Here is a 24,923-nt window from a genome sequence, read left to right as displayed (position 1 = left end):
ATATAATACAGAGATCTAGACTTTGACCTACCTTCTGATCCATCACTAGAAGCTACAACGTTGCTGTAATAGAGAAAATAATTTTTAGTACTATTACTTATTCTGTCCAGCAGAAATATTCATTTTCTTACATCGGGTTTGCAGATAAACAAATTAATATTGCAACCATAAGCTTAATTTACAAATGTAATTTACATGAGAACAGAAATAGACTAAAGTGGCATAATCCTTTTAGAATTATCTAATTTTGCTGACTGTTCACTGAATATAAACGTTTGTAAGCATTTGGAATCAAAAGTGAAGATGATACATTCCTCTGGTGAGTGAAAATGGGACAGTATGCAATGTAAAATCAAACGAGCCTGTTCCTCTTCTCCCCTTCTAACAGTCTTCATCTTGTGCAGCTAAGCAGCTGCCAGATTTAGGTCTACATCCTGTGCATGGATGCTTATCCAGCCTTTATTGCATTTGGGAGCGTTCATGCCATATCTTCTAAGTATGTTTTCAGATCAATGACATACACCAATGAAGGAGACCCCCAAGTGACCTTGAATCACAGTGGGGATGTGTCTCCGAACTCTCCACAAATAGTTCAGGTCACACGACGCCTTTTCCTTCAACCCAGCAACGTGCTTCAGAACTGCATTGTACTCCTCGAAGACAATTTAGCTTAATGACTGCCCAAATCTGATGAGCTACATCCTACTGCATGAATCAAAATTTAAAAAAAAAGATTTAAATGAAATCCAGAGGTCAAAATAAACTGGATCTTCTGTTGCAGGGTCTCCCATTAGATTTAGGGTTAGGATTAGATTCTAATGGACAACCTCAAAGAAACCATTGTGACATTGCACAAAATGTAGAAGACCAACAAGCCCAATATCGCTCTCTGAAAGACATATTAACTCAGTTTGTCCTTTTCTCATATCCCTTCAAAAGTTTCTATTCCAATTATAGGCCCATGGAACACTATAGCGCAGAAACAGACATTTTGGCCCATCTAATAAACCACATATATTTTAAAAAGTTCTGCTGCAATTCCTTCCCCCAGATTTTTTCGGTGGGATTTATGTGCCTTTCCAGTTGTGTGAAAAGCATTTTTCCAGCCTCTCCTCATATTCTTTTGGCAATAATCTGAAATATTATTGGGTAATCAACCAAAGGAAATAGTATTCACCTTACCAAAACAAGTTTATTTTTATCGCTGTTTACCTTTACTGGTACCTGCTCTGGTACCTTCAGTTTCTCCTGACCAATTAAAAGCATTTAGTTTCTGGTGACATTTCACTGAAGACCTTCACGATCTCCAAAGCCTTGGTAGCACTGTCCCCCAAAATTGGACTTGGGTGAGGGGGAATTAAAAAGCCATCCTCAGATCCTTGCAGTAGTGAGCAAAATAATATTAGCTGCCCAATGTATTCTGTCCCACCAAAATTGATGATTTTGCACATTTAAGGAAACCATCTAATCAATATCTATCCCATCCAAAATTGAACCAACCAAATGATTATATTCTTCACAGTTTTTGAATTGCTTAGATTGAACAATTTACCTCACTGGAATCTGGTTTAGAATATAATGTAGTTTACTGTTTGATGCACCAGCAACTTACTTGAATGACTGTTGTTGAAAAACTATAGGCTTTTATTCACCAAAAAAAAAGGCACATCCATACTGCTCAACTGTCCTGCACTGAGGAATGGGCTGTGGCACACTCACCCTTATCCAGGAGTCTTTGGGAGGGACCACAGATACAGTCGGCCAATGGGTGTGCCTGGCCAGACAATTACATGCAAACAGTGGTTTACCATATTCACCCCTTGTTTTTTTTTAAGAGTCCAGCAGGATAAAGTGGAACTTACAAAGTTACAAATTAAGTCTCAGGCATTCATTGGGACCGTTATAGTATCGGTTGTGGCTGAGGGGCAGTGACTGTATCCTTGACGTTCTCGGGCACCTGCATCAGTGTTGTGCTTGTTGGTAAGTGCCAGTGAGTCTGATGCATCCTCCCTTGGAGCAGGGCACGGTACCAGTGGCCAGTTGCATCGTGTGTGCACAATGGTGAAGGGTGTGTGGCATGATCCGTGGAGGTCTCCAGGATCCCTGAGGTAGCCAGGTCCCTAATAGAGACGGTGTCTTCGTGTCCATCAGGGTATGCCACATAGGCATATTGGGGATTGGCATGGAGGAGATATACCCTTTTGACCAGGGAGTCAGACTTATGGCTTGTCACATGCTTCCGGGGTAGGACCAGCCCTGGGGACGTCAGCTACGCCGACAATATGGTCCCTGTCGCAGATTTCTTGGGAAAGGACAACATACGTAGATGCAGTGTGGCATTCGTGGCAGGGACCTGATGAAGTGGAACTCTTCCCAATGGAAGACTGGGAAACCCTTAGACCTCGGGGCCAGAAGGACAGCCTTCCAAACCATAGATTTTCCCTTTCCACTTGCCTGTTTCCCCGAGGGTTGTAGCTCATAGTCCTACTCATGGGAATGCCCCTGGCCAACAGGTATCACTCATAAAGTAGGACCCCCCGTCACTGTGGATATAACTGGGGAAGCCAAATAGAGTGAAGAGGCTGCGCCGGACCTTGATAACTACGGCAGCTGTCATGTCCGAGCAGGGAATGGCAAATGGAAAATGGGAGTATTCATCAATGATGTTGAGGAAATATATGTTGCGGTCAGTGGAGGGCAGAGGTCCTTTGAAGTTGACACTGAGGTGCTTGAAGGGGTGGTTCACTTTTATTAACCATGCCCTGTCTGGCCGGTAGAAGTGTGGCTTGCATTCAGCATGGACCTGGCAGTTCTTTGTCATAGATATGATTTCATCAATGGAGCATGACAGGCTGAGTGCTTTGATGAAGATGAAAAACCTGGTATCACTGGGGTGGCAGAGATGATTGTGTAGGGTCTGTAGATGGTCCATCTGCATGCTGGCACAGGTCCTGCAGGACAGGGTGTCTTGTGGCACGTTAAGTTTCCCCAGCTGGTACAAGATATCATACTTATAGGTGGACAGTTCAATTCTCTTGTCATTTTTGATTTTGCCCCACTGCTGATGGTTCAACATAAAAGTGACTGTACATTCATCAGTCAGCAGAGTGAACCATTTACCAGCCAGGTAATGGCGCCAGTGCCACACTGTCTTGGCAATGGCTTGGGCCTCTTTCTCGACAGAGGAGTGTTGAATTTCTGGGCCCTGCAGGGTACGGGGGGAAAACATGCGACTGTGCTGCATGACTGGTTAAGGGTGGCTGCCAGAGCGAAGTCGGATGCATCACTTTCCACCTGGAACAGGGTGGATTTATCCACAGCATGCATTGTGGCCTTGGCAATGTCTTCCTTGATGTGATTGATGGCTGCACAAGCCTCTGCCATCAGAGGGAAGGAAGTGGATTTTTTTTTTCTTTTTAAATTTTTTTTTAATCCACCCCACATTGTCTTGTCTCCACAGCCAACTTTCAAGACATATATCATCTCCAAAGATAGAAAGTAAGAAACCCCAAATAATAATAAAATAATAGAGGAAAAGCACTTAACTACGAGAAGTGGCACGAGGCCTTGGAAGTGGAAAGCGGAAAAAAAGAATCCACCTTCCCCAGACAGAGTATCAGTATTTAATTTCAATCAGTCAAGTATGATGAGCGTCTTCAAGGTCTCTATTGACTTGATCATCATCGATTTCAACTTGAACCTCGGCCGGCTTTTGTCTTCTTGCTGGAATCCCTCCCTTCAATTTATCTTGATCCCCTTCCATTTGTTGAGATGAATAACATTGTCTTCCATTCTGCTTATTATTAGGCAGCGAATTAGCAATTTCCAAAGATTCAGATTCAATAGCAAAAAATTGTGTTTGAAATTGTCCATAAAAACTTTAAGAACTGCTGGGTATCGAAAGCAAATATAAATCCACTGAACTGACTGCTGGATTAAATTATTTTCTTCTTTTAACAATTTCATTACTCAAATCTGCATAAAAGAATACTCTATTATTCTGGATCATTAAAAGGGCTTTGTTGTTCCCTGGATTTTTGAACTGCCATTTCCAAAATCATTTCTCTATCTTGGTAACGTAAACATTTAATCAAAATAGAGTATGGCGGTTGTCCCGGATATGGATTTTTTCTAAGAGCTCTATGTGGTCTAAGAAGTTCCAAACCATTTGGAAAATTCTGTGGTCCCAAAATTTCAGGCAGCCAATTTTGAAAAGGTAGTACTGGATAAGTGCCCTCAAAGTCTTCAGGCAAATCAACAATTTTCACATTATTTCTTCTACCCTGATTTTCCAACATGTCAACTTTTTGCGACAAATCTTTCTTTTGAATTTCCCACGCCGTAAAAGAATCTTCTATCTTTTTAACTGTATCTTTACATTCTTCTACCTCCATATGACAATCCTGAAAGTCTTCTTCAAATTTTTAAACTTTAATTTTAATTTTATTAACAGTTTTATTACACTTTGCCATATTTGTCTTCATTACAGTCATTTCTTCTTTAATAGCTCCCAGTAAAATCTGTTTTCACGGCTGCAAAATTTGCATTTACTTTTTCACCGATTAAATCATTTTTTTCAAAAATTTATCAAAAATCTGTGGATCAAGACCTGCTACCGTAGTAAAAGTTGGGTCTGTAGGCTCCAACTCGATCAATTCTGCAGTGTGCATGCGCAAATTTCCGCACATACGCATTGATTCTACAGTCATTTCTGTAGTTTTCTTCCATGCTCTCACCATCTTCTCCAGTTCCCTGAGAAGGTGGTGCTGGAGATTGAATCCTTACCCAAGGAGGCTTGATAGATCAGGGCTGGAGTGGAACCAGGATTGGAGGCTAAGTCTTCAAGGTAGGCCCAGCTTCTTCCATCACTGTAACTTCAGTTCTAGCTGTTTTTTTGCAGTATGTGTTCTAGATTTTTTTTTGCAGCCATCTTTTGAGACCTCTAGAAGAATTTTAAAATTATTCAATATTTAATTTAAAAAAAAGTCAGGTATTGATTAATTCTGCCAGGAGAGGCATTTTCCACGTGTTTTCCCTACGCCATCACACCAGGCCCCCTCCCCCCCCAAGGATGTGGATTCGACGATGGGGCAGGCCTTGTCCACATAATTGGGGACCCATTGGTCATAACAGGAGAAGACCCAAGGTGCCTCTTCAGGGCCTTAAGGCTGTGAGGGAGTGGAATTCCAGGAGTGGCTGCATATGATCAGGGTCTGGGTCAATGACTCTGTTTTCAGCAACACTGCCGAGGATGGCAAGGCAGGTTGTGCAAAATATGCACTTGGCCTTATTATATGTGAGGTTGAAGAGCCTGGCTGTTTCGAGAAATTTCTGGAGGTTGACGTCATGGTCCTGCAGGTCATGGTTGCAGATGGAGATGTTGTCAAGGTACGAGAAGGTGGCCTGCAGCTCGTACTGATCCACCATGCTGTCCTTCTCCAACTGGAAGACAGAGACACCATTCGTAACACCGAAGGTGACCTGCAGGAAATGGTAGAGGCGGCTATCCACCTTGAACCCCATATACTGGCAGCCCTCTGGGTGGATAGGGAGCTGATGATATACCAACTTCAGGTCGATGATCGAATTTGGTTGACCATATCGGTGATGCATGCAAGGAGTATACATCCAATTTCATGAATCTGTTAATGATCTGCCTGTATTGATGACCACAATGTTCTTTCCCATTCCGTACTACCACTGCCTGTGCTCTCCAATGGCTGGTGCTGGGTTCAATGATCCCTTCTTTGAGTAAGCACTGTACCTCTGTATGGATGAAGGCCCTGACTCCAGCATTGTACTGCCTACTTTTAGTGATGACGGGTTTACGGTCAGGGCTGAGTTTGGCGAATAACGACTAGGGGGTAATTTTAATTGTGGTGAGCCCGCTGGTTATGCATGGTGAGTGGTTGGGTGGTTGGCCATGTACTCTTGGGGGTTGTGGAGGGCGGGTGGAGCGCAGCGATCGGTTCAAAAATTGCCAGTGATATTGAGTGAGCGGTGGATGGGGCCCATTGAATTCCATTGTCACGCTTTTAAGGTGACACTGGAAATCGAGCCCCAATAGTACAGCAGCACAGAGCTGCAACATTACTCAAAGTTTAAAATCTTTATCGTCTGTACCCTTCAATGTTAGAATCACCATGCAGTAGCCCTGGACATCCACTTTGTGTGACTTGGAGGACAAGGAGACCTTCAGATTCATTGACAATACTGTGAGGGAAAAATGCAGCACAATGTCCAGGGTATGAAGCTTTCTGTGCTCCAACTGTCGAATAAGCAACTCATCAAGTGGCCATTTACCTTACTGTCCATCATTGATCTGGTGAGCTGTGCAGGTTGTCCTGATTGAATGTGATGGAGGCCAGTGTCCGACCTCTGCTTGTTGCTGCAGCAGTGTCCAAGATGGCGTCCCCCAGGACCTGTATGTGACGCTGCTGGTTATCAAAGATGGGGCACAAGATGATGGTCTGCATGGCTCACATATAGCGCTGCTGGCCCCTAGTGATGGAGGTGTCCAGGATGGCGGCCCCCACGATTTGCACACGGCGCTGCTAGGAAGCGGTTTTGACTTACACACTTTGGGCATAGTGTCCTTTCTTCCTGCAGCTGGAGCAAGTTGAATCCTTTGCTGGGCAGCGTTTCCTCTGATGCACTTCGGGTGGTCCTGGATCACTGCGGCTCTGGTCAGTTTTCTGATGGGACAGGGTGACAGGGAGGGATATGCTCGTGGAGCTGTACTCCATGGTGCTTCGTTAGTAGAGCGAGGGGGTGGCGGCGCGTCCCAAGGTAGCATTACCCAAGATAGCGGTCATATTGTCAGTCGAGTAGGCCTCCATGTTCTGAAGAGCCACCTCCAGCATGCCTGCCAGCTCAACTGTTCTCTGCAGACTGAGCTCTCCTTGCTCCAAAGGTCTCTAGCAAATGTAGTTCGACCTGAACCCCGCAAAATAGGCATCCCTGATCACGTCCTCTCTGTACTCCACAGTAGTCATGGCTTTACATTCACAAGCCCTGCTGAGGGATCGGAAGGCCCAAAGGGACTCGGCATTGGACTCACCGGATCACTGTTTGCTAGTGACTAGAAGGTTTCTGGCATAGACAACATTGATCTTCTGCAGGTTTGGTTCTTTGATTATGTCCATGGTTTCCTGGTTTGATGTGGTGTCCCTGATCACGGAGTATACCAGGGTGCCAACCTGGGAGTGCAGTTTATCGATCTCTGACTGCACAATGGTAGAGGATACTTGCAGGAACACTTCAAAGCCACTTAGCCAGAGTTCGAAGTTCGTAGATGCCTCAGGCGATTGAGGGTCAATTTCCAGCTTTTCTGGTTTCAGGATCTGCTCCGTTGTAAAAAAAAACTTTCAGTGAATAGAATTGATGCACATTAACGACTGTTGTTGAAAAACCAATATGCTTTTATACATTAAAGAACAAAGGTACATCCATACTGCTCAACTGACCTACACTGAGCAGGGGCTGTGGAACAGTCACCTTTATCGTGGAGACTGTGGGAGGGGCCACAGGTACAGTCGACCAGTGGGCGTGCCTGACCAGACAGTGCAAATAGTGGTTTACCACTCTGTTTTCATTAAATAAGGCAAGCGCAGAAGTGATGTGGAGGAAGTTTAAGGATCATTTGTGCAGGGTTCAGGATAGGTTTCTCCCACTGGGACAAGGAAAAGATGGTAGGAAAAGGGAACCTTGGTTGACGAAACAAGTAAGGTAACTAGTCAAGAGGAGGAAGGAAGCATATGCTAGATATAGGAACCAGGAAACGGAAAGGGTTAATGAGAAGTATATGTTAGCCAGGAAGGAACTTAAGCAAGGGCTTAGGAGAGCTCAAAGGGGGCATGAGAAGGCCTTGGCATGTAGGATTAAGGAGAACCCCAAGGTATTCAATGTGTAAGTGAAGAACAGAAGGATGCAGGTGGGGCCGGTAAAGGATAAAGGAGGCAACATTTGCTTGGAGGCAGAAGTGTTTGGGGAGGTCCTAAATGAATACTTTACTTAAGTATTCACAAGAAGAAATGACTTTGATCAGATTGTTAAGTCCCAGGGGCCAGACATGATATACCCCTGGTTGCTGTGGGAAGTGAGGTCACAGAGAGCTGGGGCAGCAGTAGCTATGATCTTTGAATCATCTTTGGCCACAGGGGAGGAGCTGGAGATTTGGAGAATGGCAAATGTAATATTCTTGTTTAAAAAAAGGTAATAGGGAGAATCCTGGGAATTATAGGCCTGTGAGTCTTAGATCTAGGGCACACATGTCAAACTCTGGCCCGCGGGCCAAATTTGGCCTGCGATATAATTATATTTGGCCCGCAAGATCATTTCAAAAATGTATTAGAGGTGGTCCGCCCTGCAGCGAGAGCCGATGCTGTTTTTTGGTAATGTCACCCCCACCATCCTCCCCCCTCATTGCACATCCTTCCCCATTGTAACACGAGAAATTGTAACACGAGAAGTCTGTCGATGTCATCAGCCGGCAAGCCAGTTAGAAGGCTCCCCGCACAACCAGTCACTTCTCCCACCTGTCGAGCGGTGAGGCGGATGGGCGAGCGCCTGAGATTTCCTGTCGGCGCGACAAGCATGGTAGGCTGCGCATGGCCCCCGGGCAGCGCGAGACCCGCGCGACTGGCACCGGACGGCCCTTCCACAGCGCGAGCGCACTTCTCCCGGTCACCACGGCCTTCAGCGCTTGCACCCGCGCGGACCCCAGGGACGGCTGGTTCGGCCTTGCACGTGAAGAGAGAGATGATGGCTGTCTGCAAAGGCTGATCGGCAGCGCTCTGGGCCTGAGTGGGTGGGTAAGCAGGGGTGGGCAGAGGGTATAGGTGAGGAGTAATGGGCAGGGAATGTTATGGTGGTGCGAGGAGCAGTTAGAGGGAGGGATGAGTAGAAGGAGGGGTGGATAGGGAAGAGGTAAAAGGGGAGGGGCAAGGCGAGTAGGGGAGGGGTGATTAGAGGGTGAGAGACGGGTAGAGGGAGGAACAGGTTGAGGGGAGAGGCAGTAGAGGGGCGTGTATAGGATGGGGTGGGTAGAGGCAGAGTGAGTGGAGTGAGGGGTGAGTAGAGGTTGGGTAAAGGACTGGTCAGGTAGAGGGATGGTGGGTCGAGGGTGTATAGAGGCCTAGAGCCTGAGGAGTGAGCAGGAAATGCTGAGTCCTGATGCAGGCCAAAATGGACACAGCCTGTGAATGCTGACTACATCTCCACAGGGACCAAATATGTTTCCCTCAGGTCAAGCAAAGGGTGAACTTGAGCTACCTACTCCTGACCTGTAACATTATCCTCCTAAAGTTATATCCTAAAGTTTAACATTACATATGTTGAAAGAAGAGAAAACATGCAGATGTTGTTGAAAATTTTCAATAAATATTTAGTTCGGCCCTCAACTTAGTCCAAGTTTTTAATTTTGGCTCTCCGTGAATTTGAGTTTGACACCCCTGATCTAGGGTGTGCAAGCTATTGGAGAGGATGCTTATGGTTAGGATGTGCACCATTTCATCAGATGCAAGGATCGACAATGAGATAGACAACAGACTCGCCAAGGCAAATAGCGCCTTTGGAAGACTACACAAAAGAGTCTGGAAAAACAACCAACTGAAAAACCTCACAAAGATAAGCGTATACAGAGCCGTTGTCATACCCACACTCCTGTTCGGCTCCGAATCATGGGTCCTCTACCGGCACCACCTACGGCTCCTAGAACGCTTCCACCAGCGTTGTCTCCGCTCCATCCTCAACATCCATTGGAGCGCTCACACCCCTAACGTCGAGGTACTCGAGATGGCAGAGGTCGACAGCATCGAGTCCACGCTGCTGAAGATCCAGCTGCGCTGGATGGGTCACGTCTCCAGAATGGAGGACCATCGCCTTCCCAAGATCGTATTATATGGCGAGCTCTCCACTGGCCACCGTGACAGAGGTGCACCAAAGAAAAGGTACAAGGACTGCCTAAAGAAATCTCTTGGTGCCTGCCACATTGACCACCGCCAGTGGGCTGATAACGCCTCAAACCGTGCATCTTGGCGCCTCACAGTTTGGCGGGCAGCAGCCTCCTTTGAAGAAGACCGCAGAGCCCACCTCACTGACAAAAGGCAAAGGAGGAAAAACCCAACACCCAACCCCAACCAACCAATTTTCCCTTGCAACCGCTGCAATCGTGTCTGCCTGTCCCGCATCGGACTGGTCAGCCACAAATGAGCCTGCAGCTGACGTGGACTTTTTACCCCCTCCATAAATCTTCGTCCGCGAAGCCAAGCCAAAGAATGAGAATTTGGAGAAATACAGTCTATTCAAGGATAGTCAGCAGAGCTTTGTGAAGAGAAGGCCGTGCCTCACGAGCTGAATTGAGTTTTTTCGAGGAGGTAACAAAAGAAATTGATGAGGGTACGGCAGTAGATGTGGTCTATATGGATTTTAGCAAGGGATTTGACAAGATCCCCCATGAGAGACTCATCGAAAAAGTCATGAGGCATGGGATCAGTGGAACCTTGGCTGTGTGGATAAAAAATTGGCTTGCAGGAAGAAAGTAGAGAGTAATAAGGGAAGGGAAGTGCTCTACCTCTAGGTCGGTAACTAGTAGAGTGCAGCAAGGATCTGTTCTGGGATCCCTGCTCTTTGTGATTTTTATAAATGACCTGGATGAAGAGGCGGGAGGGTGGGTCAGTAAGTTTGTGGATGACACGAAGGTTGATGGAGTTTGGATGGAGCTATGTTGGTCAAAGGTTACAAGAGGATATAGACAGGCTGCAGAGTTGGGCAGAAACATGGCAGATGGAGTTCAATCTGGGTAAGTGTGAGGTGATACATTTTGGAAGGTTAAACCAGGAAGCTGAATACAGGGTTAATGGTCAGTTACTTAAGGACATTGGGGTTTAATTCCATACATCCCTCAAGGTTACTGCACAGGTTGATAGGATAATTAAGAAGGTCTGTGGGATGCTGGGATTCATTAATAGGGGGATTGAGTTCAGGGGTAGAGAGGTCATGTGGAAACTCTCTGTAGACACCACACTTAGAGTATTGTGTTCAGTTATGGTCACCTCATTATAGGAAGAATGTAGAATCAATGGAGAAGGTGCAGAGGAGATTTACCAGGATGTGGCCTGGATTGGAAAACAAATCCTATGAGGTAAGGTTAGCAAAGCAGGGAGTTTTTTCTTTGGAGCGTAGAAGGATGAGGAGACTTGATAGGGGTCTACAAGACTATAAGAGGCATACCCTGTTTCCCAGGGCAGGAATAGCAAACACCAGAGGACACAATACTCTAAGTGTGGTGTCTTCAGAGAGTTGCAACATGACCTCTCTACCCCTGAACTCAATCCCCTTATTAATGAATCCCAGCATCCCACAGGCCTTCTTAATTATCCTATCAACCTGTGCAGTAACCTTGAGGGATGTATGGAATTAAACCCCAATGTTCTTAAGTAACTGACCATTAACCCTGTACTCAGCTTCCTGGTTTATCCTTCCAAAATGCATCACCTCACACTTACCCGGATTGAACTCCATCTGCCACATTTCTGCCCAACTCTGCTTCCTATCTATATCCTCTTGTAACCTTTGACCAACATAGCTCCATCCAAACTCCTTCAACCTTCGTGTCATCCACAAACTTATTGACCCACCCTCCCACTTCTTCATCCAGGTCATTTATAAAAATCATAAAGAGCAGGGATCCCAGAACAGATCCTTGTGGCACTCTACTAGTTACCGACCTAGAGGTAAAACATTTCCCTTCCCTTATTACTCTCTACTTTCTTCCTGCAAGCCAATTTTTTATTCACACAGCCAAGGTTCCACTGATCCCATGCCTCATGACTTTTTGGATGAGTCTCTCATGGGGGATCTTGTCAAATCCCTTGCTAAAATCCTTATAGACCACATCTACTGCCGTACCCTCATCAATTTCTTTTGTTACCTCCTCGAAAAAACTCAATTCAGCTCGTGAGGCAAGGCCTTCTCTTCACAAAGCTATGCTGACTATCCTTGAATAGACTGTATTTCTCCAACTTCTCATGTATCCTAAGTACAAAATAAAAGGAGGGAAGTTTAAATTTTAAATTTAGACATATAGCTCGGTAACAGGCCATTTTGGCCCATGGGTCAAAACGGATTTTTTGAACGGTGGGAGACATCAGGGGTAAATTTTATTACACAGTGAGTTCTGGGTGTCTGGAATGCCTTGCCAGGAATGGTGTTGGAGGCTGAAATATTAGGGACATTTAAGAGACAGGCACAGGGATAAAAGAAAAATAGAGGGTAGGGTGGGTTTAGTGCTATTTTTAAAGGAATATATGGGTTGGCACAACATCGAATGCTGAAGGGTCTGTACTGTGTTCCTATGTTCATCGTGAAACACAGATATTCCACATTTATGAAATTATTTATTATCACGTTCTGAGATGCAGTGAAAAGCTTTGTTTTGTACCCTAAAACAGGAAAATGATGTCATTGCTCCATACCAACTGATTTCTCTCTCTAACTTTTGCACTTATTTGTTGTACTGGTCTGCTCGATTTTCAGTACATGAGACAATAAACTTGAACTTATGTGCTATCACACTTAAATACAGCAGGCAATGCAACATTCAAAACAAAGCATGGTGTAGAGCGTTACAAAGACAAAGTTCATGATGCATAGAAAGGAGCAAGGTATCATCTTTTACCAATGACAAATCCATTTAAGCGTCCAGTAACTTCAGGAAAGAAACTATCAGTAAAGCCTTCAGAAAAAGTCCCTTTCAGGAGACTGACCCAATAATTTAGGCCGTGGATCTGAGGAATTTTTCATAGCCAAATGGTGGCAGTGGGGACGAGCTCCCATTGCTATACAAATACTCTTCATGGCGTGAGACCCAAACACCCTTGTTAACCATGGATGCTAACTCATCTAGGAAAGGAAAAACTCTGATTGCAAACCTTCGCAGCCTTGTGGCTATACCTGATTATGAGAAAGGCTTTGAGAAAAATCCGGATCCGGAGTCCCGAAGGCGGCTGACTGCTGTACTCAGAACTGGCACTGCAGCTCCTTCAATGCTGCTGGCACCAAACTGTATCGAATTTTATTGTTCCTTTGGACCTGTCATTAGCATGGAGAGGGGGATCCCATTGTATGGGCAACAGACAGATCTCCATATCAACTTTGCCCTGGCTTGCACCCTGGAGAGGTCACTCCAGCTTTGTGGAGACAGAGAGTGATAGTAGAGGGTTGTTTTGTAATTGGATGCCTGCGACTGGTGGTGTTCCACAAGGATGGTTGCCAGGGCTCTTATTGTTTGTAATGCAGGTGCTTAACCTTTTATCTGGGATTCCAAAAACTGGGAACCTCCAAAAACCGTCATTTTATCAGTAGATGACATCTGCTCATCAAAATGGGAGTTTGGCACCAAACATGACCCGACCCGACCTCCAGTTTATCCCGTCGCATTTGTGTTGATAATTTGTGGAATCATCACCTAATATGTGCCCTTCATGGAACACGCCATCACTTTATAAGAACAACTCTCTGTCGGGTGTCATCGCCACCCACCCTCCCAGTCAACACTACCAGTTAGAAGCCTCTGTGAAGCCTATGAACATGGAAAAGAGAGCTCCAGTGTCCCCTATGGACAGCAGTGAGATGCAGAAAAGGAAACGTCTTTCATTATCGATTGCGCAGAAGTTGGAGTTATTGCTGAAGCTTGATAGTGGCACATCTGAGCGATGTCTAACGGAAGTTTATGGTGCGAGATTGTTCACCATATATAATTTGAGGAAACAGAAAGAACGTTGTTGAAGTTTTACAGTGAGAGTGTTAACCACAGACTGATAAATAAAAGGAAAACTTTGCATAGGGCAAAAAACGTAGATGTTGACTGAGTGCTTATTGAGTGGGTGCGACAACGAAGAAGTGAACGCATGCCACTGACTGGTCTGCTTGTAATGAAACAAGCTTGAAAATTCCACAAAGAACTGAACATTGAGGGTGAGCATGAATATTCACATGGTTGGCTACAAAAATTTAAGAAGCATCTCAGTATAAAATATCTTAAAATCAGTGGTGAAACAGATTCTGCAGATTATGATACAGCTAAACATTTTATAGATGAATTTGCTGAAATAGTACATGATCAAAACCTTAGCCCAGAGCAAATTTACAATGCAGATGAGACAGCTCTCTACTGGTGTTACCTTCCTAGAAAGACACTAATAACCAAAGATGAAAAAGCACCATTAGGTTTCAAGGACACTAAGGACAGAGTGACTGTTCTTTGGTGTGCAAACACTGCAGGCACACACATGTTAAGGTTAACAGTGCTTGGAAGAAGCCAACATCCTTGCTGCTTTAAAGGTGTAACAATGTCGACTGTGCATTATTATGCTTATAGGAAAGCATTGGTAAATGTGAGAAATTTTTACTGATTGGTTCAATAACCACTTTGTACCGGCTGCACATGCACATTATACAGAGAATGGGCTGGAAGAAAACTGCAAAATGTTATTGCTCCTAGACAATTGCTCCACGCATCCCCCTGCTGAAGTTCTTGTGAGAAATAATGTGTTCAGCATTTACCCCCCCCCTAATGTTACATCGTTAATACAACCTTGCGACCAAGGAATTTTACACTCAATGAAGAGCAACTACAAGGATTTTTTTTTTCTGAATTGTGTGCTCAATGCAGTCAACAGAGGCATATAAATTAAAGACCTTGAAAAGGATGCAATTTATCCACTTAATGTATGGAGAAATGTCAATGAGGCAACATTAAAACATGCTTGGCCATCAACAATGTTCGATGAAATTGAGCCTACGGGTTGAAGGTTTTCGTGTCAGTAGCTAGACGAGAATGATCGCTAACTTCACTGCCCGCCAAAAGTGTTGCAGCAGAAAATGTGAACACATTAGAGGCAGCTGACATTGAAGAATGATGCACCCGAAGTGCATTCCTTCAGTGATGGGAGAATTGTTGAATTGATGCCTCATACCAATAAGCAGGAGGAGAGTAGTGATGAGGACGAAGGCATTATGCGCACAAGTGAAAAAATGCCCATTGATGATAGGGTTAAAATGTGTGATCCGTTAATTGGTGGGATGGAACAATGTTGATTTATCAGTGAGGATGAGATTATGGCTGTTTATTCAATTAAAGAGAGGCAACTTAGACAGAAACTTCTTTTAATTAAACAGACCACCCTGGAAGAAGTCTGAGTTCATTCTGATGGCAATGTCTGAGCTGTCATGTGCGTTTACTGCTTTTGCACTGTTTGAGATTTCTGCAATGACTGTGCCAGTTTTATTTTGAAGTTTTACTTTAAAATTCATTTAACGCCCCACACCTCCTGTGCTGGTTGATAGAGTAGTTAAAAAAAAACTTATGGTATCTGGTCTTTATTAGTCAGGGGATTAACTTCAAGAGCTGTGAGGTAATGTTGCAGCTCCATAAAACTCTGGTTACCCCAAACTTGGAATATTGTGTTCGTCTGTCTGTTACAATACAGGAAAGATGTGGAAGCTATGGAAAGGGTGCAGATGAGATTGATCAGGATGTTGCCTGGTTTGGAGAGTGTGTCTTATAAGACAAGGTTACAGAGCTGGGGCTTTTCTCTTTGGGTCAGTGAAGGTTGACAGGTGACTTTGTAGAGGTCTACAAGATTATGAGAGGCATATATAGGGTGGACAGCCAGCCCTTTTTTCCTGAGGTAATGGTAGCAAATATCAGAGGCCATCTATTTAATTTGAGGGGAGGATAGTTCACTGGAGAAGTTTTTTTACAGAGAGCATTGGGTGCCTGGAATGCATTGCCAGGGATTGTAGTGGAAGCTCATACAATAGGAGCATTTAAAATAATTTAGACAGGCACATAGATGAAAGAACAGTGCATGTTATGGGTGTGAGGTGGGGAAGGTTTAAATTGTTGAGTAGGTATAAAAATATAAATCAGTACAACATTGTGATGCTGTAATATTTTATGTTCAATCCAGCTAATCAACTCTAACAAGCAAGCAGCAAGGGCAAGATCACATCGCAGTGTGCAGTGTTATAATGAAAAATCAGTTTGTGCATAGCAGAGACAAGATGAGATCACTGTTATGGTTCATTCAGCAGCATGTTGGCTGCAGGGGAAAAACTTGTCTTTGAACCTGTTTATGATTTCACACTCTTGAACCTTCTCCTCAATGGGAGGAATTCAGATGTCAAATGCTAAAGTTATAATGAATTTCATCTCTATTGACACAAATGATCAGTTGAATATTTAGTTTGATGCTTTTGGTGTCAATGTTTACTTTCAATCTACTTGGCCTCCACAACTGTCTATGGCAACAGATTCCACAGATTAACCACCCTTTGGTTTGAGAAATGTCTATTCATCTCTCTTCCAAAGGAACATCCTTTTATTCTAAAGATTTGCTTTCTGGTTTGAGACTCTCCTGTTATTGTAAATATTTTCTCCATTTTATCTAGTCTTTTCAATATCTCCCCTTATCCTTCCAAACATCACCAAGTACAATGCTTTATAAAGCCTCAGCATTATACCTTTGCCTTTATATTCTAGTCCTCTCAAAATGAATGTTAACATTGCATTTGCCTTCCTTATTATAGACTCATCTTGCAAGGTTCTTCTTTGGCTTGGCTTCACGGACGAAGATTTATGGAGGGGTAAATGTCCACGGCAGCTGCAGGCTCATTTGTGGCTGACAAGTCCGATGCGGGACAGGCAGACACGGTTGCAGCAGTTGCAGGGGAAAATTGGTTGGTTGGGTTGGGTGTTGGGTTTTTCCTCCTTTGTCTTTTGTCAGTGAGGTGTCAGTGAAGGTAACCTTCAGGAAATTATACTCCCGGATTCCTGTCCATTTGGATGTCTTTGAATTTTCTTCCAAGAGACATCTCTTCATTCCTTCTATCAAAATGTATGACCATTTACTTCCCAATGCTGATTTCCACCTGCCAGTTCTTTGTCCATTCTCCCAACCCATACATATCCCTCTGAAGACTCCCTACTCACTTAACCATACCCATCCCTCCACCTATCTTTGTATCATCCGCAAACTTGGCCACAATACCACTTATTCCATCATTTAAAACTTTACATACAATGTCACAGACCTAATGGAATGCCATTAACAACCAGCAGCCAGCCAGAACAGGCCCTTTTTATTCCCACACTTTGCCTTCTGAGAGTCAGCCAAACTTTTATCCATGCAAGTACCTTTCCAGTAATACCATGGGCTCTTACCTTGTTTAGCAGCCTCATGTGTAGCACCTTGTCAAGAACATCTGAAAATCCCAATAGACAACATCCACTGGCTCTCCTTCGTCCATCCTGGTTGTTACTTCCTCAAAGAAATCAAACAAATTTGCCTGACAAGATCTCCTCTAAAGGAGATCATGCTGACTTCACCATATTTTATCTTGTGCTTTCAAGTATTCCAAAACTTCAACCTTAATAATGGACTCTAGAATCTTTCCAACCGCTGTTATTTGGCAAACCAACCTATAATTTCCTGTCTTTTACCTCTCCCTCTCTCATAGGAACATAGGAAGTAGGAACAGGAGTAGGCCAAAAATGGCCCATCGAGTCTGCTCCGCCATTCAATATGATCATGGCTGATCTAATTTATGACCTAACTCCACCTACCTGCCTTCTCCCCATATCCCCTAATTCCTCTATCATCTCAAAGCTTTTCTTGAAAGATCACTACTGATCCATGCACAATCTCTTCATCTATCTCTTCTAGAACTCTGGGTTGTAGTCCATCAAGTCCAGGTGAATTATCCATCTCCAGACCTTCAGCTTTCCAAGCACTTCTCCTTAATAATAGTGTCCACATTAACATTTTCCCCTAGGATTTCTCCATTTTCTGGCATATTGCTGGTGTCTTCCATGGTGAAGATGAATGCAAAATATCTGTTCAGTTCATTCACATTTATTTGTTCCCCATTACCACTTCTCCAGCATATTTTTCCAGTGGTCCAATGTCCACTCTTGCCTCTCCTTCATTCTTTATATACACGTTATTTTCATATTTTGTCATTTCTCTCCTAATTGGTTTTTCGTTGCCTCCTGTTGTTATTTTAAGTTACCCAATCTTCTGCCTTTCTGCTGATTTTTACAATATTGTATGCCCCCCCTTTTGCTTTTATGCTGTCTTTGACTCCTTTGTCAGCCATGGTTTTCCCACTCTCCGTTTAGAATGCTGCTTTGGCTTTGGGATAAAACAATCCTGGGTCTTTCAAATTACTCCTAGAAACTCCTCCAATTGCTGCTTTGTCCCCTTCCAATCAACATTGGTCAGCTAGACTCTCATGCCTCTGTGGGTAACTGTAATACCGACACATCTATTTTATTTTCTTCCCTTCAAGCTGCAGAGTGAATTCTATCATATTATGATCACTACCTCCTGATGGTTCTTTTACATTAAATCCCTTAGTCAAATTGCATGGCACCAAATCCAGAATAGCCTTTTCCCGAAGCTGCTCTAAATCACTTGTCTACCTGATGACCATAACATTGCCTCTTTTCCATGCCTTCTCTGACTGCTGTTGTTATTTGCACCACATCTTGGTTGCTACTTGTGGACCTGTTTGTAGCCCCTATCGTGCCTTTTTACCCCTGCAGTTTATCGACTCTGCCCACAAGGATTCTACCTTCTCGGCTCTTATGTCCCTTAATGCTAAGGATCTGATTTCATTTCTTACCAAGAGAGACTTCCCACACCCTCTGCTCACCTGCCTGTCTTTTTGATAGGATGTATATCCTTGCATGTTTAGTTCAATAGAAGTAGCCAACTTAAAGTGGGGAAAAGAATGTTTCATCCTTCATTTGCCCCAACAGATGAGAGAAGCCAGATGTGCCATGAATCTTTGGCACCATCCATGATTCCATGCTTATTGGGATTTCATTAAAATACCACTGCTGACTGACAATGAATGGAGCACAATCTTCAACCCAAAATTGCTCTTTGTTTTTCCTTAGTGACTCCTCTTTCATTACTATTGTGTCTATAATATACATAGATAGAACGTTTCTCCTTATCAAATGAGTAATGATGTACATTTCTTAAAACATCGAAGCAAGTTACCTCGTTTTACTAAAGATTGAAACACCTAGACAATGTTATTCTGGCTTCTTCTTCTGAGGGGCTGGCTATAATATATGCCATTCGGCAAACACATGTACCAAAGTGTGTGTTCCATACAGGATGGGCAGGCTGTATATTGGGAGTGCTATAGCTCCTAGTTTGCACTAGATTCATGGATTCTCATATCAGAGAGAATCCTCCTACTCAGTACCTTCCCAGATGTTCCTTCTCCATTTTGAGCCACCAGAGATTCTCATGAATCTGTGAGGATGGTCCTGGACTAAGGAATGGCAGATAGAGTTCAACATGTCGAAGTGCAAATCCTGCCCTGGTCCAATTTACCCAAATGCGGCACCTCACACTTCTACATGTTGAACTCTACCTGCCATTCCTTAGTCCAGTTGCCTATCTGGTCTAGATCCCATTTTAAACCCAGGTAACCTTCTTCAGTGTCCACAATAACTTATATTTTCATGTCATCAGCAAACTTATTCATCGTGCCACAACATCCCTGTCCAAATCATTTGTGCGTATTACAATAAAGACAAGGTTTCTAGCACTGGTCACAACCATCTATAACCACTCCTTCATTCCTGTCACTAACCCAGTTTTGTTGTGAATTGATGCATTGATGTGATGACAAATCTCCTGGAATCAGGACAGCAAAGGACCCATTCATTTAGATCATGCCTTGGATGTTGTTGTCCAGAGGACAATGGAATATACTGCATGTCTGAACACAACAAAACTTTAAGGAGAATTCTCCATAATTCCTTTGGTCAAAGTCAGAGTTGAAGGTGTTTATGGGTTTGATAAAGGATGGATACAGAGTATGGTGCTGCCGACATCGAGGAGAACGTCCCAGTTCAAATATTGCCACAGTGAATTCATTTATTCTGGTTAGGAAGGCCGTCTGCTGTTTTTAATCAATTTAATCCATTTCCTTCTGAAATATTAAACTTTAAACTGTTGCAGTAATCACCCAAGTGAAAAGGTGGCAACAGGTTTTGACAATAAGCTAAATTATTTATAAATTTTAAAGTAGTTAATTGCAGCTGTAATGAGATTGCTTTCTTATCTTTTGCTCTCTCACATTACACATGAAGCATCACAGGTGGTGCTGAGTGTATAATTACTCTTTCTACATGCTTCTATGACTCACTTGCTTTTGTAACTTCTATTAATTGAAAAATACCAGGAAGCTTGCAAAGGTGCGTGAGGTTAAAACACTATGCATTCTATGAGAATATACAGATTTTTTTTTACAGACAGCGGCGTATTCAAACCTCGGTCATTGGCACGTAATAGCTGTGGGATATTCTCCAGTAAAAATGTTAGTATGTAACTGAACAAATACTTCTATTGCCAAGTGATCAAAAGTTAGTTTAAAAAGCCTCTGGAGACAGCCATGTATCCACCAGGAAAATACAGGGCAAGCAGATGGTAAAATGGTTTCTCTGTCTGGCCCCAGCAGGTTGGAAGAGGAATAGGGTGCAACAATACACAAGGTCAGCCTTTGACTTCATTTCCTGGGATTAGAAGTATCAGACCCATTCTGAAAATGTAAGCACCCTGTGTCCTGAACTCCCCGCCGTCTATTCCCCCCCTTTAAGCCATGCCTACTCATGTAATTCCACCCTGTAAAAGTGCATAACTTGGAAAGGACCTGAAAATCAGGTCCCTTACCCACTCAACTCCTTGCATGTCATATGTTCTCTGTGGTGCCTGATCAAACTGGTGTTTGTCCCCAAATTATTGGTAGATCAGCATCCAATTTTAGGCATTGAATGCTTTCTAACCAATGCTTCCACTTCTGGGGAGGAGCAGAAATGTAGGCCTCAGTACTTATCAAACAGGTGAGGAATGTAACAGATCTCTTTATTGGAAATGGGAAGAGAATATGTAGCTGTCAAGCACAGAGGGTGATTTTTTTTGAGTAATAGAGATGAACTTGAGTGAAAGCTTGATGAATGTTTGAGAAAGAAACGCTGATAGAATTAGGAGTAAAGTTGGAAGGAGGTTCAAGTTGAACATGACTGGGGCCAAATATTTTGTTTCTGTTCTGTTGTAAAAAAGGTGTATGCCAAGGCATGTTATATTGAGAATATGTAGCATGGTGCCATCCAATTCTACTGTATTTTTAAAACAATGGGGAGAAACATATTTTGGCTCATTTGGGGCCTAAAGTGGTAACTTGCCTTGTGATGATCTGAAAGTCAAGATCAAGCAAGGTTTTGCTCTTCTGCTGTATGAGAGGTTTCTGTGGTCCCTGAGCTTCCCACATGACAGTGGGACAGGTGTACTACCCCAATGAAACTCCATGCTTACCTTTGTCCTCAGAGTGGGTTGCAACTGGGCACTTCCGACCAGAAGGGAGTAGCCCTCAGGACTTGTGACCCACCCCTCAATCTCTCCACCTCACTGGATAAGTGAAAGAAGCATTCAGAGTAGGGATGTTTCACAGGCTGTTCTCGTGGGCCTCTTATTCTAAATCTTGTGTCTCTTCACAGTGCCAGAGGTTCTTCCATAATTAGGGCTTTAATGATGTCCATATGATTTGACAAGCTCGGGAAGTGTGCCACGTCAGGCAAAATTCAGTTTCCTAGAGATGAATCTGAGCCAGAATAGACCTGAGCCAATTCATGGGATTTGGGCCAGCAACATCCCTCGATGCTGTTATGATGCAAGGTGTGAAGTATTTTCAGAGATTAATCTCTTCTCAGCCACAAAAATGTATTGAAAGTATCACTTTTAAACTTTACTAAACATTTGATGATATCTGATAAATATACTCCTACACTAAACGTTGAGCATGAAATCTGTAAGTTGCCCAATCTCATAAGTAAACATTGTAATGGATTGCCATGGAGACCTTCAGAAAACGTGCTCTAGAGAAAAACTGCTTACCACCAGGAACCAGAAGTGCGATTGCAGCTTAAATTAAGAGTTTCAGAGTGTAAACACATTATTTAACCATGCAGATATGATTTTTATTCTGCTCATGGAGGCCAGAGTCTGTAATTTGGAAGGGGCAGAGTCTGCCTATTTGGAGGACCAAGGTCTGTCAGTGTGATGGGACAGAGTGTACCTGTGGGGAGGACCAGGATCTGTCAGTGGAAAGGAGCAGAGACAGTCTGTTGGGAGGACCAAGGTCTGTCAGTGGGAAAAGGTTGAGTGTTTTGTCAGTGGGAAGGACCATAGTCTGCCTGTTTGGAGGACCAGGGTCTGTCAGTGGGAAAAGGTTGAGTCAGCCTGTTGGTTGGCCAGGGTTTTTTCAGTGGAAAGGGCCATAGTCTGCCTGTTTGCAGGGCCTGTCAATGGGAAAAGGTTAAGTCAGCCTGTTGGGTTGGCCAGGGTTTTGTCAGTGGAAAGGGCCATAGTCTGCCTGTTTGCAGGGCCTGTCAGTGGGAAAAGGTTAAGTCAGCCTGTTGGGTTGGCCAGGGTTTTGTCAGTGGAAGAACCATAGTCTGCCTGTTGGGAAGACCAGAGTCTGTCTATGGGCAGGGACCGAATCTGCTGTTGGTGAGGATCAGAGTCCGCCATTGGGCAACGGCAGAGTTTACTGATGAAGAGGTTCTGAGCCTGCTGATGAAGAGGGCCAGAGTCTTGAGGGGAGGGTCTCAGTCTGCTGGTAGAGAAGGTCAAAGTCTGCTAGTATTAGAACCAAAGGATGTGTACAGCAAGGGTCAGCTTGATTTAAAAAAAACAAAGAGAATAAAGCCAACTTGGTTCAGATTCCCAATTCTAGTTTGGGAAATGTTCCTTTAAATAGCTTCTTGAAATTCTCAAGTGGAAGATCACTTCAGAACAATGTGTTCAGGGAACTGAAGTCATCCCATGGATGGCAAAAGGTCGTGCATGCACAAGGTTTATCTGCAATCAGAGGGGTGTTCTACTCTGTGAGCAAGTGATTGCTAGGCATGTAAATATTGGGAAAAAATGTGCAGCACATGTATTTTTGGCCACTGTCTTTCATTTTGTTCAATAGCTTTATACCGTCACATCATTTTATACAACCTTAACTGTGGACCTATTTCTCTGCATTTGTCAGTGTGAAGCAATTCTGCTCATCGTACATATTTTTGTTTCTAATTTCAGTATAAGCAAGTGGAACAATACATGTCCTTCCACAAGCTGCCTGCTGAGATGCGACAGAAGATTCATGACTACTACGAGCATCGTTACCAAGGAAAGATCTTTGACGAGGACAATATTCTAGAGGAATTGAATGATCCACTCAGGGAGGTAAACATCCACATTTCTAAGTCCATCAATTCAATTTTGTGAGATAACTTCATTTTATGAGATGTTTTAATTTTTAGCGTAAGAATCATTATTTTTAGCAAAGGTTTTGAATTTAAATTCCTAGTTTAGGCAACTGTAAAGGAGTTTCTGACTCTTGTTTTCACTTCAGGAGCTCAAACAATTTAAAAAAAAAGTGTTCAACCTGTGGGACAATTATATTGAAGAACTCAATGCAAGCATACTAAAATTGCAGGCTATTGTTTCAATGAAGGATAAGGATATATTTCATATTTGGTTGTGCACTTGTGTTTGTCATATTCATTTCAGTGCGGAAGGATCCCATTTTGCCCATCAAAGCTATGCCTGCTCCCAGCAGAGTAGACCCATTCATCTTATTCCCTTTCCATTTTCTCTGGTAGACCTGTGGCTTACATCCCCATCAACTCTCTTTTAGCTTTTCTCTCAGTTTACTGTACTTGGGGAGAATTGGTAAGAGTCAATTAACCTCCTGCCAAATCTTTAGGATGTGGATTGAAGCCACAATTCAAAAGGGTAGCCCACTTGGTCTGAGGGACAAGCTGCAAACTCCATACCGACAGCGCCTGGTGTCAGGACGAAACCTTGAGTCCCAGGAGTGGTGAGGCAACAGTGGCAATTGCTATGCTACCATGTCAACCATAACTAAATTTAACCAACTGAAAAAAAATTAACTGAGAAGATAACATTTCCTTCTTCACATTTTATTTCTTCTGTGCTTCCAGTGCATTATCCATCCTGTGAAATACTTTTGAAGTGTTGAATCTCCCATAAATAACAATGTTGTAAGAACTCAAAAAATGTGATCATGGATTAAGTATTGACTGGAACTCTCTGAATAACTCTTGCTCTTCTTTGGTGTGTGATTGGGAGAGAAGAATAGAATTAGTATTTCAATCTAATGTGAAATGGAGTACCTTTGATCGTGGGGAAATCCTTGATAAAGGGTCTGAATCCAAATCTCTGACTGACCTTTTCTACCTTTCTACCTCACCCTCTTGAGTTCCTCCAGCAGCTCATTGTTTGAGCAAGGCTCCAGCATCGACCATTTTTGTGCTTCTCTCTTGATATGACACTGTCTCCTCTGATTTTTGTCCTCCCATACATAGAGTGACCCTTCAATGCACAAACCATTTGCTCAGGATGTCACCAAATGAGCCATGGCAGAAACACGATATAGTTGACAAGGTATCCTAATGATATGCTGGCCTCCCTACTGAGAAGTTAGCTATCAAAGCAGACGAGAAATCAATATTTTAATGCTTTGCCATGGAGTTTATTTAAATCACAGAAAATATGTACTTTATCTTATAAAGGAGTGATATGTTGAGGGCTTGACTAAGCTGATTTGATATGTTTAAAGTGAATATGATGCTTTTTTTGCCTATTTATTCTTGATGTTCTGATGGTTCATTTACAATCAGCAGTAAAGAGGAATTCTTTTTACTTCAGAACGCAGCTGAATATTGGAGGGAGAGTACAATGTTCAGTGCTGGTTCCTCAAAGGTTTAATAATAGCACAAGGATTCATTTATAAGCAAAATTATCTTGCAGTCTTGAGAATATATA

At 43.3% G+C, this 24,923-nt stretch overlaps 1 protein-coding gene across 1 annotated transcript in view; it reads left to right on the top strand.

The window, feature by feature from the left end:
* The window catches only part of LOC138757266 (potassium/sodium hyperpolarization-activated cyclic nucleotide-gated channel 1-like), a 305,197-nt gene that overhangs the window by 145,549 nt on the left and 134,725 nt on the right, over positions 1 to 24,923 (top strand). The window contains exon 5 of the mRNA XM_069924313.1: positions 23,172 to 23,318. Within this exon, the coding sequence (XP_069780414.1) occupies positions 23,172 to 23,318 (147 nt within the window). The remainder of the gene's footprint in view (positions 1 to 23,171; positions 23,319 to 24,923) is intronic.

This window comes from Narcine bancroftii, chromosome 3 (assembly GCF_036971445.1).
Source record: "Narcine bancroftii isolate sNarBan1 chromosome 3, sNarBan1.hap1, whole genome shotgun sequence".
NCBI lineage: Eukaryota > Metazoa > Chordata > Chondrichthyes > Torpediniformes > Narcinidae > Narcine > Narcine bancroftii.
Note: the sequence above shows the minus strand (reverse complement) of the source record. Positions and strands in the feature narration are given on the sequence as shown.